General features: G+C 49.8%; 1 protein-coding gene across 1 annotated transcript; it reads left to right on the forward strand.

Annotated features, from left to right (window-relative positions):
- Nucleotides 1-5,838: 5,838 nt before the first annotated feature.
- LOC149336553 (uncharacterized) lies at nucleotides 5,839-16,305 on the forward strand. The gene is made up of 6 exons (XM_089554168.1): nucleotides 5,839-5,866; nucleotides 6,209-6,378; nucleotides 8,575-8,739; nucleotides 12,234-12,382; nucleotides 15,212-15,369; nucleotides 15,676-16,305. Exons 1-5 carry the CDS (start codon nucleotides 5,839-5,841, stop codon nucleotides 15,312-15,314), a joined length of 615 nt encoding a protein of 204 aa, XP_089410294.1. The 3' UTR covers nucleotides 15,315-15,369; nucleotides 15,676-16,305.
- The last annotated feature ends 979 nt before the right edge of the window (nucleotides 16,306-17,284 follow it).

Genomic DNA, 17,284 nt, shown 5'->3' on the forward strand with positions numbered 1-17,284 from the left:
TCCTCGCCTTGAGTATGTGAATGGCTGCAGTGGATATGCGTCCACTGCTGTATCTTCTGCACGCCTCTTGCGAGTCTGTAATGATGTGTGCATGGGGCTCGTCACTCTGCTGGGTGATGGCGAGTGCAATTGCTGCTTCCTCAGCCTCGAGGATGTTGTTGGTTTTTATCGAAGCGCAGTTGATTTCCCTGAGCTGGTGATCCACCACGCTGGCTACCGAGCCGTATCGGTGTCTGTATGTTGTTGCGTCAACGTATAATACGTCTTTTGCCCCGGCGAAGCTTCTTTCGTGGAATTCAGATCTTGCCTTTCTTCTCGCCTTATGTATATCGGGATGCATGTTTTTAGGAATCGGGCTGATCTCAATGATCCTCCTGATTTCATTTGGAACGCTCTCTGTGCTATTGAATACGCCAACCGGGAGGCGCGCACCGAAGGGGAACTGGACGCAGTCACTAGACGGTATGGAGCCGTCTTAGAACACCAACGAGCCCTCCGTAAGGCCTACCCTCCTTCCCACAAAGACCTTAGTAGAGAGCAGTCGGTTGCCTGGAGACAACTGCAGACTAACACATACCCCAATCTGAGTTTACTCAGCAAAATTTATCCTTCCACATATGCCAACAAATGCCCGCTATGCGGTGAACACCCAACGCTTTACCACGTTACATGGGCCTGTCAGAAAATGCAGGCAGTGCCGATAAACAACACACCAACACCGGAGCAGTGGGAGGCTGCGCTGTCCAGCTCGAAGCCTGAAGAGCAGCTCAAGCTGATCGACAGGGCTTGCAAGACTGCAAAGGCCGCTGGGGCCCTGGACTGAGGGCTCCACCTACTCTTCGATAAAGAGCACTTGTTGTACAATAAAGTTTTTCATTCATTCGGTACCTCACATCAAGTGAGGGCCGGCATGGATAACTCTTCATACCGCCGTCTGTATCCCTCAACTGTCCTACCGGCTCGAACACATGCACAGCGAGGCTAACAATAGAGAGTTTTAGCATTGCGGGCTTTGCGTAATTGCGTGCATAGCGGAATAGCGGGTCCAGAGTGCGCATGCGCAGAACGCTAACAGGGAAATAGCTTTAGCGTATGCACGCAATTTTCAGAATTTACCGATGCGGCAGTTGCGGCTTTTGCGCCCTTAGCGTGGAAACATGGCGGCGTCCTTTCAAGCGACAGCCGCACGCTTCTGCCGATTCAGCAGCTCTTGCGATTCCGGTCGGCATGTTTACCGGCAACTACTGGTGTTTTTGCTTTTCGCTATGGCTTACCTTGCTTCGACGATAAAGCTTAAGCTGCAGTTCAGCCCAGTTTTTGAGATACGCTCGCGATTCTGGAGCGCGCAAGCCTAATGGAAACTCAAGCTGCACTGCTACCGTCCAACGTTAATCTATAAACGTTGCTACCGTCTGCAACGGCCCGAAACGCAGCAGAAACCTAGCAGAAACGTCTGGAACGATACAAAAATAGATTTGGAGGTTTTTCGCGCTGTTTTATGGACTTGAATTATGTAAAGAGAGTTTATATTAAATTTTTCTGAAGTTTTTGAACATTAGACGTCATGGGATGGCAAATATTCTTGCTCCAACGGCTTGTAGTTAACATTGTCTTCACTAGATAGCGCCACTATTTTACGTTTTTATTTCATTTTATTTTCATTTCGGGGTCATTTTGCAGACGAAGATGAACGCTGCACTATTTATTCGTTTAAAAAACTCGGAAATATTATACTTTGGCATGTTAGCGGCAATGTCGACCATTTTAGAAGGACCGTTGGTATCCACGTCAAGCAGATGGCGTTTAGCGTTTTTAAAATGCTACACTAAAACTGTCTGTGGGGATAAGTTGCTTGCGGCACGCTAACGTAATTTACCTTAGGTCCGCTATCACGCTAACGCTATACTAAAACCCTTTATAGTGACGAAGGAAACTCACAGTTTCGATGCGTCGGTCCGCATTGCCAGCTCCTTGGCGTCGGAGTCCACCGCCACTTTCACCGGACGCTGCGATGAGCTGTCGCACGCCGCTGGTCCTGTGCACGTTGTCGTCACCTGCTACGACCCGCCGGGGACCGTCAAGTTCTCGACGCGCTGCTTTTCTTGACCGGATGCAGTCCCGCGTCGCTGGAGTACTGCCGTGGTCCTTGCATACTTGCCGCCGTCTCTCCCTGCAGGTCCGTTCTCGAATGCTGACCTGTTGCCTTGTCGTCGCCTTTCTCCCTGCCTTCAGTCTTCTTCCTGCGCCGTCTTCCGATGGCCGCAGGATCCTGCCGACTGCGCCAGTAAATTTCACAGGTTCTCTATATTCCTTCCTTGCACCAGAGGTGCCCCGCCAGAGACGGTTTATCTAACTTAATTGAAGACTGAAGCTTGATATCTGCACCACGGGTGCCCCGTCAGAAACGCTCTGGTGATGAGTCGAGACGCAGGGGTAAGGCGAATACTTGACGTTTATATATACAGATATTTACATTGCATACAAGTGCAGGCACTAGAGACATTAAGCAGCAAAAAGGACAAACCAAACAACAAAAAAGGAGGAACTGGCTAATACTAGAGGAGGCCCCTACTCGGCATAGCCGAAGATGCATAGCATGTCACCTTAGCTCGGAACCCCGCTTCCAGCTCCGGGGACCGGTTTTAAAGCCCTAAAGGCCCGGCCCACATTTGGTGGCTTCCAATCATGTTACAATGTTCACATGTAATAAGGGAGTAATTACTCATTAGCATCCACCCGAGCGCAGCCGTACGGCTACAAAGGAAAGCTATACAGCTTTCTCAGAAACTTCGTAGTTAAAGAAAAATTCGTCCTGGTCCGAGGTTCGAACCCAGGACCATCGCTACACCGGAGCAGTCGCTCTACCAATTGAGCTAACCAGGACGGCAAGCTTATGGTAGGGCGAGATCAAATTGATCAATAACTCGAAGTGGGAACTGTGTTGGTCACTGGATGCTAATGAGTAATTACTCCCTTATTACAAATCTACTCCACCTTGGGGGATTCCTCTAAACATTTGACCAACAATGTTCACATGATTGGTTTACCGAGAGCCTGGCCAACCCTCCAGCTTCCGTAGGGCAAAACACCCTTTCCACAAACACAAACACATGGTCGTGCCAGCACGTGCGGAAAATAAAAACAAACACAAATACACATTCGTGCCAGCACGTGCGCGAATCGATAACGCGGGTCGGGGGGACACCCGTAGTTCCCGGCGCGTTCGCGAGCGGCCGCGTTCCCAGAAAAGAGACGCTTCGCTTTGAGCGCCCCAGCCGCGTTCCGATGACCCCGCGTACACTACCGATCCCTTACATATTAGCTATCGTACGCTATTCAAAATCTTAAAGCAATGATCAATACGAGAAGAGACTTAATGGGGCCTGTGGAAATATTTTTCCTTTTGAATGCCGGTTTTATCATGAAATATTTGATACAGCAGTTTAAGGCGCAATTTCCTTTTTCGAGAGGAAAGACTTCCTCACCCTAATTCGTTTTTCATGTCAGTACAACTAGCACCTCTGGAGTATTGACGTAGGACGAACCTTGCAGCTCTGTTTTGAATTTTTTGAAGCTTATTGGACTATGTTATTTGCCAGGGGTCCCACACCACTCATGCGTATTCGAGCATGAGTCGAACGTATGTGGCAAAAGCAGTTGATTTTAGGTGAGGCGGTGCGTGACCCAGATTTCGTTCTATAAAGTTTAGGGTTTTTGCAGCCTTCATGACCACCATGTCAATATGAGCATTCCAAGAACAATCGGCCGGAAATGTCACACCCGAATATTTATACTGCGATTTTTGCATCACTGTACTGTTGTTGATGGTGTACTGAGATGTTAACCTTTTTTTACGTGTGAAGGTAACATGAACACACTTTTTGCTGTTCAACTTCATTCTCCATCTCGAACACCATTCAAGAACACATGATAAATCACTTTGTAACTGGGCAACATCACATTGATGTCTAATTCTTCTGTATAAAACACAATCATCGGCAAACAACCATGTATTAGAACCAATCCCTGAACAGATATCATTTATTTAAATTAAACACAAAAGTGGCCCCAGAACTGAGCCCTTTGGGGCTACCGATGTAACGTCTACAAAACTAGATTGATTACAATTCAATCGCACACATTGACGGCGAGACGATAGATAGTTTTCAATCCAGGTAAGAACTGCAGTATAATAAATATTTAGAGCGACAAGTTTACTTGAATGTAAAGAGTGGGAAACAGCATCAAACGCTTTGTGAAACTCCAGGAAAAGGCAATCTATTTGTCCACCGTTGTTCGTATCTGATGCGAGGTCATGATAAAACTCAATAAATTGTGTTGTGCAAGATAAGCTCTTACGGAAACCATGGTTTTGTGAAGTGAGTAAGTTGTTTGTTAATAAGTGTGTTATTATCTCAGTGTATAGAATGGACTCCAAAACTTTACACGGTATGGACGTAAGCGAAATTGTCTATAGTTAACTACATCCTTTCTTGACCCACCTTTATTTATGGGAACAACGTGTGCACATTTCCAGACCTCTGGAAGGGTACCGGAAGAGAGAGACTTGCTTTACATTACACAAAGATGAAGGGAAATGGGTTCAGCACATCTGTTTAGAATTCTAGGAGAAATTCTGTCAGGTCCAACTGCCTTACCGTCACTAATTTTCTTTAGTAATGCTCTGATTCCATTCACATTTAGCTCTACTGAAGTCATAGTCGGGACTGAACTTATGTATGATAATGGACTAAAGCTTTGTTTTGGCAAATATACTGAACGAAAGTGGTTATTTATACAAGTAGCCTTCTCAGTGTCGTCTAATAATGACCGATTATTGCTGCTTGCGATTGAGTTGTCAAGTTCGCGCTTCATCTGTCACTGATGCTGTTGCACGTCTAAATTCTGCGGCAATAAATGTATCATTGCGGCACCTTTGTACATGAATTCAAGCAACTACCGATTAAAAAAAAAGCAAAAAAAGCCGGCTGTGAGCAATGAAGAGTAAAGTTTAAGACACGAAAAGCAGGCGCCCTCCATTCCTAAGAAAGCGAGGAGAGAAAAGAGTTAAAATGCGGACGCACGAGCATGACGGCAACACCTGAGCATTTCTTGTTTAAAACGGCGTGCATATTTAACCCCACCTGCACCAATCACGCGACATCTCTTGATGGATGAACGGGCGCCGGGCGTCCGGTCCGAGGGCGCCGTGTAGAGGCTTGTTGTGTCAGAGCTTTTTAGGCACGAGCTCGATCCACTGGCGTCGTGTTGAAGCCAGGCGCCGTGCTTATCGGCCTAGTGCAAAGTCGCCTCGCTGCCCACCGCCCGGCGGCGGCTTGTCCACGCTTTCCCGGGCCAGTGCGAACCGCTACCGTTGAGCCACTCTCCTGGCGGAGTGGGCGATGCAGCCGTCGTCAACCGCCGAGGTAGTATAAGGCGGACGCGGAGATGGAAGAGAGGCGCAGCCAACGCATCGTTCGGGGCTCCGTCTTGGGAGAAGAAGTTAAGCCCAATGGGAGAAGAAGTTATGCTGCTATGCGCGAACGCATTCGGGTCAAACCTATCCCCAAGAAGATGCAAGCGGACCGTCACGACAACCGGAGGAGGGCCAAGGCGAAGACGTTAAGCAAAACGAATCTAGGGGACGATAGTGCCGTGTATGTTGATGCGGCACATTATAACATTACAGTCAACGACGCTTTCGCTGTGAGCGCGGTGAGGATTTCCCGCAGGGTAGCGGCTACGGTGATCACGGACCGAGTGGAAGACGCCGAAGAGGCTGCAATAGCACTAGGGATCGTTCAAGAAGGCACCAGCACAATCCTCAGTGATTCCAAAATGGCCCTTCGCAACTTCGCGAGGGGACGTATCTCCGCCACTGCGTACAAAATTCTTCGTACGATGCCAAGTTATAGGAAGGAAGTGGATCTGGTGTGGGTCCCAGCCCACGCGGGTGTTTCAGGGAACGAGGCCGCTCACCAGTATGCTCGAGGTTTTGTCAGCCGAGCCGGTGACGGGGTCTCGGACCCTGATGCCCCAAGGGGTGAGACACTAATTACATATCAGGCCATAACAAATTATTACAGGGAGCTTAGACCGACCCTGCCTCCTCCGCACGTTTTGCTTAGCCGCGAACAGGCAACCACGTGGAGGCGGCTGCAAACGCGGTCGCTGCCAAACCCGTGGACATATTCCAATATCTTTCCAGATTTGGTAAATCCGTACTGTCAGCTGTGCGGCGAGCCTGCCACCTTAGACCACATAATCTGGGACTGCACGGAGGATCCGCCTCCGGCATATCTAGTCACATCTCCCACACTTGAAAAATGGGAAGCTGTTCTCGCTAGCCCGGACCCGGGCGTTCAGTCCAGGGCCAAGGCAAGAGCGCAGGAGGTCGCCGACAGACTCAAACTGCCGGCCACCTGGAGCGGCTGAAGTACCCAAGAACTTCACCAACGTATTGCTGACAATAACGTTTTCTCTCTCTCTCTATGCTGCTGGCCCTAGTGGCGCACCTTTGTATACTGCCGCGTAAATAGTGCATATAAGGTCCTTCTCGTCTGCTTCGACGTCGAATTTCTTCGGCTGGTCTTCGCTTGCGTGGACACTGCGCTGACTGCCAGGGAACTCGGCCGCTATACCTTGGCAAGCACCAACGTCACAACAGAGGTGACAACGTCGGGGATGGCCCAGTCAGAACAGGACAAACACCCCGATGCGTTTCCGCGCTTTCAGCCACACGCACAGCAGTGCGATGGACGCCAGCGCTCTCAAAAGCAGAATGAGCCGCACATCGATGCAATTCGTAGAAAACCTCGGCAGGGCGAAAAAAAATTGACCTCGGACACCAATGTCGCAGGGAGGGGCGGCGCGTCGGCGGCCACAAAAGGCAGCGGCCGACGTCGGTGCTGTCATCTGAAGCGATTCCAGCTTGCGGGTGTTACGCAAAGCCAACCGGACAACAGCGCCGGACAGTCTGAAAGCTTTCTCTACTGTTTACACTTATAGCGAAAATTCGCGCCTGAGAGGCTGGCTGTTGTGCGCGCAATTGGTTATGCAAGCACAGCGACCGTATTGCCGCGGCTTTGTGCAGCGGCAGCCACGGTTGCCTAATGGAAGAGGGGTGGGGGGGGGGGGGGGGGGGTGCAAATGAGCGGAGAGGAAGCTAAGCCCGGCATGCACAAGTGCCGCATCCAGGCAAAGGTGTATGCCGACGATAGCTGGTCGCTTCAGTGGTGCCATTCAATGTCTTACAATGTGTTGGCACCGGGGCGGCGGCTGCAGTTCGAGCCAGCAAACAAAAGGCCAAATCCCTAATAATCTGCTCTGCACGAACGGCTCGACGCAGTCTCGCACCAGTGACATCGACGGTCTTGTACTGACTATCCAAGGCGCTACCCATTAATGGCCATCATGTAACCAGCGAACAGCGTTGAAAATCACCCTCCCGATTTACTGGCGTAGGAAGCACCGCTCAAGACGCGGCACCATTCGTTCACTCTGCGTTCGAAGCGGAAGAATTGAAGCGATACTGGCTCCAGTCGTAGAATGAGTATTCGCTGACACTGCAGCGGTCTGCATTTTATTGTCCGTCGAGGCCTGGCAAAGACCTCGCGCACGTCCCATAGGCTTATTGCCACCTTCTCCTGCCTGCAACGAAATGGGGCCCGTGACGTCAGGTGAGAACCCCTATGTACTGAATAAGGATGGACACCTGGGTTAGTTGGTAAAAGGTCACGGCGGGTGGTACAGCACGAAACACACGAAAGCACGAAAGAAAGACACCACAGACGAGCGCTGACCAGCGCTTGTCTGTTATGTTTCTTTGTTTTGTGCTTTCGTGTGTTTCCCTCTGTACCACCCACAATGGACACCCTATATGTAGCGTAGACAATTGTTGTCATGCTCCAGTAATCGCTGTTGCGAACGTTTTCAAAGGCGGGGCGGAACAAGACGAGACGCCGTCTGATACTTGCGCCATCTCGGAGGGGTCTCTCTCCGCGTTCCCGATCGAGCGGCTACAAAGCGCGCGCCGCCGAGAACGAATTTGAGATCTCGATAAACTGAGCTATTAGAAGGTGTGTATCAACGGAGCTGCTGTCAGGCTGGTGGGCTTGTTGTACGGTTATTGTCACAAAATGATTAGGCGCATGAAATGGATACCTCAGTGTAGCTGAAATGGATACCACAGCGCACCACGCGTAGCGTAGCGTTCTGTCCTTCCAGCGCTTGAAACATGCGATTGCGATTGGCCAACGGATATCAAGCAGTGGCTTTAGCGGGTATGGTCAGTTGGTGCAGCGCTACCGTTCTAGCATTTTACTCACCTTTTGCGATCCAGATGTGGATGTCCACATTTATTTATGATTGGATATATAATCTTCCGTCGTATCGTGATAGATAGTCGGGTGGAAAATCGTAACTGGTATATGAGAACAGCGTTGCAACGTGCTATGCTCTCCTTTTTTTTGGGGAGAGCAAGTTAATATTACATAAAATTTAAGAACGACTTTGTTAAGTAAAAAAAAAAATGAAAATCCGCGTCCTCCCCTGTTGTTTACTTTTCGTGCATAGGCTGCCAGGGCCAGGAAGGAGGAGGAGCTGGAATCTTTCAAGGCCAAGAACCGCAAGTTGGAGGAAGACTTGGCTGCTGTCACGGAACAGTTGGCGAAGCTTGAGCTCAGCGTTATGAGGGCCAACCGGGAGCGAGACGAACTCAAGACGCTTCTAGAACATCTGGTGGGTTCTTGATTCTAAGCCACCTGGCTCAAGAGAAACGCCTCACAGGTTACTATAATCTCGGAGTCGTAAAAAAAGGTTGGTTTGAAAACCATAAACCAGCCTCTCAAATAGTGACTACACAACTGGTCAGAGGACGAGGTGAGTTTACGTAAGGTTACGTTCTAAAAGAACTGCGCTGCTTAAGAATACACAGGAAAACGAAGTAGTGGACGAGGTGCCCGAAATGCAGTACAAGCAGCGACTTTAGAACAAGGAACACGTGAAAAACAGAGGAAAAATGTAAACGTTGTATAAAACGTAAACTGAATTTTATTGGTCACTGGTGATTTTGTGGTGATTGAATTCATTGTGAGGACCTGTGGCTCGAGATTCTGACCTTTTTTTTTCTCTCTTGGCACTAAGCGCATGAATCGAGCATTTCCATCTCCTTATCCCATAGAGCAATTGACGCTGCGCTGACGTATGCACCTTGTTCTCCCAATTTCATGATTTACGTGTCTGATATCTCACGCGTCAGTCTGTCTGTCGAGTATGGAAGAATGACTGTTTCATTATACTTAGGAACCACAGAATTTGCATATTTCACAGCTACCGGCCAAATTTACCGGTCCTGCTACGAACTTCCTTGTGTTTTTACGATCTCATAGTCTTCCTTTGACGCATCTTCCAAAGACGGATGTAGGCCTTTCCGCACGAAAGCGGAGCCTTATTCACAACCGCGACAGAGAAAGGGATAAACTGAAACTTGTAGTTAATGCTGCACGACTTTGCCTGGCCTTTGCATCTTGTCTGGTTCGTATTCTTCCACATGTCTTTCACCTTTCTGGGGCTAGTATCACGGCGCTGAGTTTTATTGCGTAAGCAATATTACGCCAGGTTTCAGCCTCATCGCGTGGCCACTGCGGTAGGCACGTTTGACCTTTAGAGCGACCGCAGATGGCCCCCCCACTTCAAGCCGTTGGGTGGCCGTGGCGGTAGGCACGGCGCGCAACAGATGGAGCGTCGTTGCCATAACAACAAGGCCGGCTGCAGATGCCCCCCCCCCCCCCCCCCCCCCCCCTTCAAGCCGTCGGGTGGTAGCGGCGCTAGGCACGCCGCGCTGCAGCTGCCGTCGCTACCGAGTGGAGGCGCTGCTGCGCTGCTCTCTCGAACGCGCAGCTACAAAAAGAAATTTAACGAAGATGACACATGTGCAGTGTGTGGTAGATCTGTGGAAACAATTGAACACCTCATAATCAAATGTGATGGTATCCATCCGGATGTCGATGCAGGCGCAGTCACTCTACCTGAGGCCCTAGGGTTTTAGAGATAACAATGGTCATGTAAATAAATCTTCAGTGGAAGTTAGCAAAAAGTGATTGGAGGATTGGTGGCTGAAAAGCAGAGATGCGGCATAAGGTTAGAATTGTAGGGAACCGTAGGTAAAGATGATGGCGAACCTTAATGAGAATTGCCAACACAGTAAACAAAAAATAATAATGAAAAGCTGAGCATGGTGGCAATTGCCCCCACCCCTTTTCAAATTGGGCGCTCCTATCCATCCTTCCATCCATCCATCCTCGCCAGATGTAAGGGAGAGAGGGAAGAATGGGTATAAAACGCGTTCGCTTGCTTGCTGAAATCTTTCGACAAGCTACCCTATAAACAGAAAGAGAAGCTACGCCGACTTGCAGCAGCCAGGAAGCAACAGCGGGCCCAGGAGACCGGTGAAGAGCGTGAACAGCGGCTTGATAAACGGCGAGCTCAGGATGCTGCTAGACGGGCGCGCTGTGCGCTGTGCTTACGGAACCTATAGGGTTTAACCAAAGCTAAACCTCAGCTAATTTTTTGTTTTTTTTCCTGCAATCATTCGGAGTCCGTGCGATACCTTTTGTATCCAACCTATGACGGCTACTGTCTTCTCTTCTGCAGTATCCCGCTCGAGCCTACTCCAGCCAATCAGTTTTCGTGCGCAGTTTTCAGCTACTGTTAAAAGTATCGCTTATCGGTAGCCACTAATTCCTAGGTGTTTCATAAGAAGCTGCAGGCTGTTTTCGGTGCAGTGTTGACAAGACTCCTTGAGAGCTTACATCATAAAATTGATGGCTGTGTTTCTTGACAAATTTTCTGTATCCTGAGTCATGTGGCAGTATTCCTTTTCCTCCCCTGGTCTTGCATAGCCAGGAGGTGTGGCTCGCGTTGAAGGTTATGCGCAGGTCAAGGTTCTGAACGCTGCATGGACGCCGTCTTGTGACTCATTGCACTCTGAACAAGAATACGCCTACGGGGGGGGGGGGGGGGGGGTAAATAGGGAGCAAGGTGTCCTCTAACGCACTCCCCTTTTACAAAACGGAGTACGCTATGGGACAACTTTATTCCCTTTTTACTCCGTTCTGTTTAGAGTGTGGTTGTGGTGTTCGGCTGCAGCTTGGTGTTTGTTGGCTAGCGTTGGAAGTTCTCGTTAGTTAGCGTTGTTACAGAGGCCTCTTTTCAGGCGCCAGAAACTGTTGCACATTCGGGCATTTGCATCTTAAGGCAGGCGCTACCTGTGTGCGAATTAAGTGCAATCTTTGGCAGCTTGCCGATGCCGCGCTCGCTTTTACGTGCTTGAGGAGATGGGGCCGTAGGCTGTTTATGAGGGAAAAGATCACTGGATCTTTACCCTTATGGTATTACGAATTTCAGCGAAAGCAGAAAGTAGAAAGAAAACAATCTATTTTTAGAATCTAGTTGTGGGCTTACCTGAAACCATAGAGTTTCTTACTATTACCTAGAGGGAAAGCTAGCGGCGCTACACTTCAGTAACCATGGGCGCTCAAAGCATCATGGGCCGGTGAGCTACTTAGTTCGGGACAGTCGTATTTTTTTCGGGAACATAGAGCGTCATTACTAAGATGTTTCATTCCGAAAACGTTGTTCGTGTGTGGGCAGACGACTTTGGCCCGTACGCAGTGTGCAAAAGCCAGAGTAGCGAAACCGCAACAACACACGATCCAAATAAAAGGTTTCTTTTTTCCCGAAATGCCATTAAAAACCTTTTACAGTGTTTAAGCGAGAATATTCTGAAAACGTATTTCTGAAAACGTATTTCATTTTAAATGTGCGCCTGTTAACCACGAAATGTTAGTTTTTTGTAGTATTCAATACTTGGCCAATAGGAGAGCGGGCCAGTTCGTATTTTGGGCAAACTTTGCATTTACATGCTTTTCTGCTCATTTGTTGCAGTCATCAGACAGGATATTGAATGTTAGAACATTTTTGATTATCGAACAGCGTTTGTTTTGCATTGTGTTTTGGCCAAAAGTTGTAGTTCTGCATTCGGTAGCTCAGCGCCTCATGATGCTTTGAGCGCCCATGGTGGTCGAAGTGGTAATGAGGGGGCTCCACGCAAACTCCCATAGAAGGGGCGCGAGCTTTCCCTCTAGGTAATAGTAAGAAAATCTATGCCAGAAAACCTTCGTATGTCGTCTGTCGCTAATCATTCGCTTGGTTCGAACAATATTAATTCTCAGCGAGCGGTGGAATCCAGCCGAACCACCGGTGCGGCTGCACCTCCTGACAATGTTGCGGCCGAGGAGGAGGGGGAGAAGGTGGAGGAGGAGAAGGCACAGTCCTACACTGGCCGCCTTCGACGACGACCGGCCCCCGTCCGCTCAACCCGGTGAGTTCCTCTCTTGCTGCCGCTGCCGTGCCTCTGATGCGCGCGGTATGGTTTTATGGCAGTGTATGCATCAGCGGAACGGCATGACTTATCTGGCTTTGATTTCCTCTCTGTGCAGCGATCTGCAGCATGCGCGATTGGGGTCGCGTTTTTCAATAAAAGCGGATTTGAAATGGCGGCTCAGGCACAGAATTTGCCAAAAGTGGGCAGGTAACGGGATTGTTTCTTAGCTTTCCAGGGGAGCAGTTATGGCACCCCTTAAGCTGCAGTGCTTCTTAAAGTAAGGACAGTTGTTATTCCCACCTTTCGAAAGCGCTTGGTGCTTAGCGACGTTGTAAAGGCGCCACAATACGGTTGAGAAGAAAACCTCGTTGCGTTGTTTCTTTTGGCTTATACGGTACAACTGAAGGCAAAAAATGCAGTTGACATTCATGTGATAACAAGTAATCCAATTATTTTTATATACATGGTGTTTCATTCAAGACTACAATATTTTTAAACTGCGCTTTTCGTGTTAGAAGAGCGCTTTTTTCGACATGGCATTGTAAACGGTGTAGTACATCTGAATACAGCTAAGACGTGCTGACTAGCAGGCTGCTTAACTAATAATGAATTGTTAACTTCATAACTTAACCAGGCCTGGGTTGCGGTCTGATCTCGATGACCATAGTCGGCAACGTACGCACTTCCTCAGCAGAGCAGGATTTGTCCACCCCGGTTTAGTACCTGGCTACAGCATTCGAAAAAAAAATTACCATTATCCCTCAAGAGAAAAGTATACAACAGCTGTATTTTACCGGTACTCACCTATGGGGCAGAAACGTGGAGGCTAAGAAAGAGGGTTCAGCTTAAGTTAAGGACAACGCAGCGAGCTATGGAAAGAAAAATGTTAGGTGTAACGTTAAGAGACCGCAAGCGGCAAGAGTGGGTGAGGGATCAAACACGGAATAAAGACATCCTGGTTGTAAGAGCCGCCGCGGTGGCTCAGTGGCTATGGTGCTCAGCTGCTGGCCCGAAAGACGCGGGTTCGATCCCGGTCGCGGCGGCTGAATTTCTTTGGAGGAGAAATTCGAGGCCCGTGTACTGTGCGATGTCAGTGCACGTTAAAGAACCCCAGGTGGTCGAAATTTCCGGAGCCCTCCACTACGGCGTCTCTCATAGCCTTAGTCGCTTTGGGACGTTAAACCCCATAAACCAACCAACCAACCTAGTTGTAAGAAAGGGGAAGAAGTTGACTTGGGCAGGGCATGTAATGCGAAAGCAAGATAACCACTGGTCCTTAAGGGCAACGGGGTGTATTCTAAGAGAAGGCAGGCATAGCAGAGTGTGGCAGGAATGGGCGGATGCCATTTATAAGTTTGCAGGGATGCGGTGGGCGCAGCTGGCAAAGGACATGGTTAACAGGAGAGACATGGGAGAGACCCTTGCCCTGCAGTGCACGTAGTCAACGTAAAGATAACCATTCCTGTTGGGTTCCTTAATGATTGAGAGGCGTTAGCCCACCGTAAGTAATATTCATATTTTTAGAATTTCGAAAACGCGGTTACCCTCGATGGTGTGGCCCAACAAGTTGTGGCTACATCGCGCCAGAACACATGCGCTGTCGAGAAGATGGCAGAGAAAGCAACCTCTACAATGCGCGTAACACGTTGAAATGTCCAAAATATTTTAGGCCAAAGCGCCGAGGGTGACCGCGTTTTCGAAATTCTAAAACTGATAAGGGTATTGCTTACAGTGGGCTACACGCCTCTCAGCCATTAAGAAGCCAAACAGTAATAGTTGAAAAGTTATCTATTCAGTTTCAGTTAATCCGACTGCTAGTCAGCATGCCCTATGTGTATTCTGATGTACTACACCACTGACAATGCTATGCCAAAAACAAAAGCTTCAAAAAGCCTATTTATAAAAATTGCGTAAAGTGCTATGTAAAATATGCTGTACATTAGATATCCACAGACAGCAATATGTTTAGTACTATACGCTAAAACTTCGTCTAAGACCGTTCTTGCATTGTCTTGCCTCAAAAGTTACAAAACTGGAAACCTTTTGGCAGCCGTAGAAGACAGGATGAGTTTCAAGATGATGATTGCCTTGTGAGATGCAACCACCAAGGCATTCCGATATGTAATCAGGAGTAAAACAACCATCCACCCTCGATTCCATCCCTCCTCGTGGTTTATCTCTACCTCGGTAGTCGCCTTGCCTTGGTGATCGCCGGGGTCACTAGTGCGAGCGGCGGGTGGAAAAACTGTGATGCAGTCAGTGAAAACAGTTATTTCACATATGCTAGCCCTGCCTAGTGTGTAGGAACGCGATATGTAACAAACACAACCTGCCAATAGTGAAACGACCTGGCTTTTATTGTGCGCGACATGTATGATAACGGCGCCTCCGCTCTTTCTTTGAGAATTTCAGGCTCGTGTGTGGATGTATCTATTTCTATGAGAATGCTGCAAAAAGAATATTAAGAAATTATAAGAATAAAGACGCCACTTCTGAAGAAAGCAGATCTTAAGCAGTAGGGGGAGAACTGATGAGCACATTTGAAGTAACTCTGCTGCTTGCTCCTCCAGGGAACTCCAGCAGCTACATCATTCCAGCACACTCCAGCAGCTATATCATATGCACTCGAATGTATAGCCAAAGTACTTTCAACTTCAGCAGCAATGAACCAAACTTTGAAGTTTGACTGCAGAGGTTCAACTTCAGCAGCAGCGCATCCAACTGACACCACGTGCTAATTTTTTCTGATAAATGAAAGCCCGTCAGGCATGCGATAGCACCTCGCTTCATATGGACCATCATTGCCATGGTCCACATCACGTGCAGGAGGGCGAAGGGGTCTAAGGGAGTAGCAACCAGGAAGGCTGCTCCACAACGGCAAGAGGTTGCTGCCCCTGAAGCAACCAAGGACGGCGCAGCCAAAAAATAAGGAGGGCCCGTGGAGGTCGACAGCGGCGCACAGAAGGAGCCGCAGCTGCATCTCGGTGAGTGCCTGCCTAATCCTTTCACCTGCGCCGGCACAGAGTGTCTATACGGAGCGCGCAGTTTCATTTGCTTCACCCGCTGACCTTCATCCGCTTTGCTTCACCCGCTGAACTACGCCTAAGGATTAGTTCGTTCGACTTCTGCGCTAACATGGTTGTCTGTTATTTACGCCTGTTGTCTTACATGCCGTCAGCATAACTTGACAGAACTCTTTAAACAATCGCAGCTGTGATGTTAAATGCAGTGGGCTCGGCAGCACAACTGCAATGCGGTCGTCTTACACCGGCAATCTTCTCACCTTTCAGGTGCTTTTTCTGGCCCTATCGCCAGCAACGAGCGATACCGGCGGTTTCGGTGTTGCTGCTTCTGCGCCATGGACTGATCGGTGCGCTGCCCGTGCGGAAGTTCCTGCCTCGTCATGCAGTCCGTCATTCGAACCATCCAGCGGACAGAGTTCCTTGCACCGCTGCCCCGTGGCGCTCTTGGACACATCGACGCCGAGCTTGTCGCCATCCGCCTGTCACAACCCGGCCTCCGCATCGAGAGCGACATCACCCAGACCCTTTAAAAACGCCCCCCATTCCATCGCACCCTTCAGTGGGCTCGGCAGCACAACTGCAATGCGGTCGTCTTACACCGGCAATCTTCTCACCTTTCAGGTGCTTTTTCTGGCCCTATCGCCAGCACCGAGCGATACCGGCGGTTTCGGTGTTGCTGCTTCTGCGCCATGGACTGATCGGTGCGCTGCCCGTGCGGAAGTTCCTGCCTCGTCATGCAGTCCGTCATTCGAACCATCCAGCGGACAGAGTTCCTTGCACCGCTGCCCCGTGGCGCTCTTGGACACATCGACGCCGAGCTTGTCGCCATCCGCCTGTCACAACCCGGCCTCCGCATCGAGAGCGACATCACCCAGACCCTTTAAAAACGCCCCCCATTCCATCACACCCTTCAGTGGGCTCGGCAGCACAACTGCAATGCGGTCGTCTTACACCGGCAATCTTCTCACCTTTCAGGTGCTTTTTCTGGCCCTATCGCCAGCACCGAGCGATACCGGCGGTTTCGGTGTTGCTGCTTCTGCGCCATGGACTGATCGGTGCGCTGCCCGTGCGGAAGTTCCTGCCTCGTCATGCAGTCCGTCATTCGAACCATCCAGCGGACAGAGTTCCTTGCACCGCTGCCCCGTGGCGCTCTTGGACACATCGACGCCGAGCTTGTCGCCATCCGCCTGTCACAACCCGGCCTCCGCATCGAGAGCGACATCACCCAGACCCTTTAAAAACGCCCCCCATTCCATCGCACCCTTCAGTGGGCTCGACAGCACAACTGCAATGCGGTCGTCTTACACCGGCAATCTTCTCACCTTTCAGGTGCTTTTTCTGGCCCTATCGCCAGCACCGAGCGATACCGGCGGTTTCGGTGTTGCTGCTTCTGCGCCATGGACTGATCGGTGCGCTGCCCGTGCGGAAGTTCCTGCCTCGTCATGCAGTCCGTCATTCGAACCATCCAGCGGACAGAGTTCCTTGCACCGCTGCCCCGTGGCGCTCTTGGACACATCGACGCCGAGCTTGTCGCCATCCGCCTGTCACAACCCGGCCTCCGCATCGAGAGCGACATCACCCAGACCCTTTAAAAACGCCCCCCATTCCATCGCACCCTTCAGTGGGCTCGGCAGCACAACTGCAATGCGGTCGTCTTACACCGGCAATCTTCTCACCTTTCAGGTAATTAACCAGCATTCTCTGTACGCACGGCGTACGCGCTATTCTGCTTTGTTAGTGCTGCCGAGCCCCTGTTGTTGCAATGATATTGTTCGCGACTGTGCACATGTATTGTTCGAATTGCAAGCACTAGCTGGCGACGTAGAACTGAATCCCGGCCCTAACACGCGTACATCCTCAACTGAAGCGTCTGATG

This window comes from Amblyomma mixtum, chromosome 7 (assembly GCF_055824585.1).
Source record: "Amblyomma mixtum isolate Tamu chromosome 7, ASM5582458v1, whole genome shotgun sequence".
NCBI lineage: Eukaryota > Metazoa > Arthropoda > Arachnida > Ixodida > Ixodidae > Amblyomma > Amblyomma mixtum.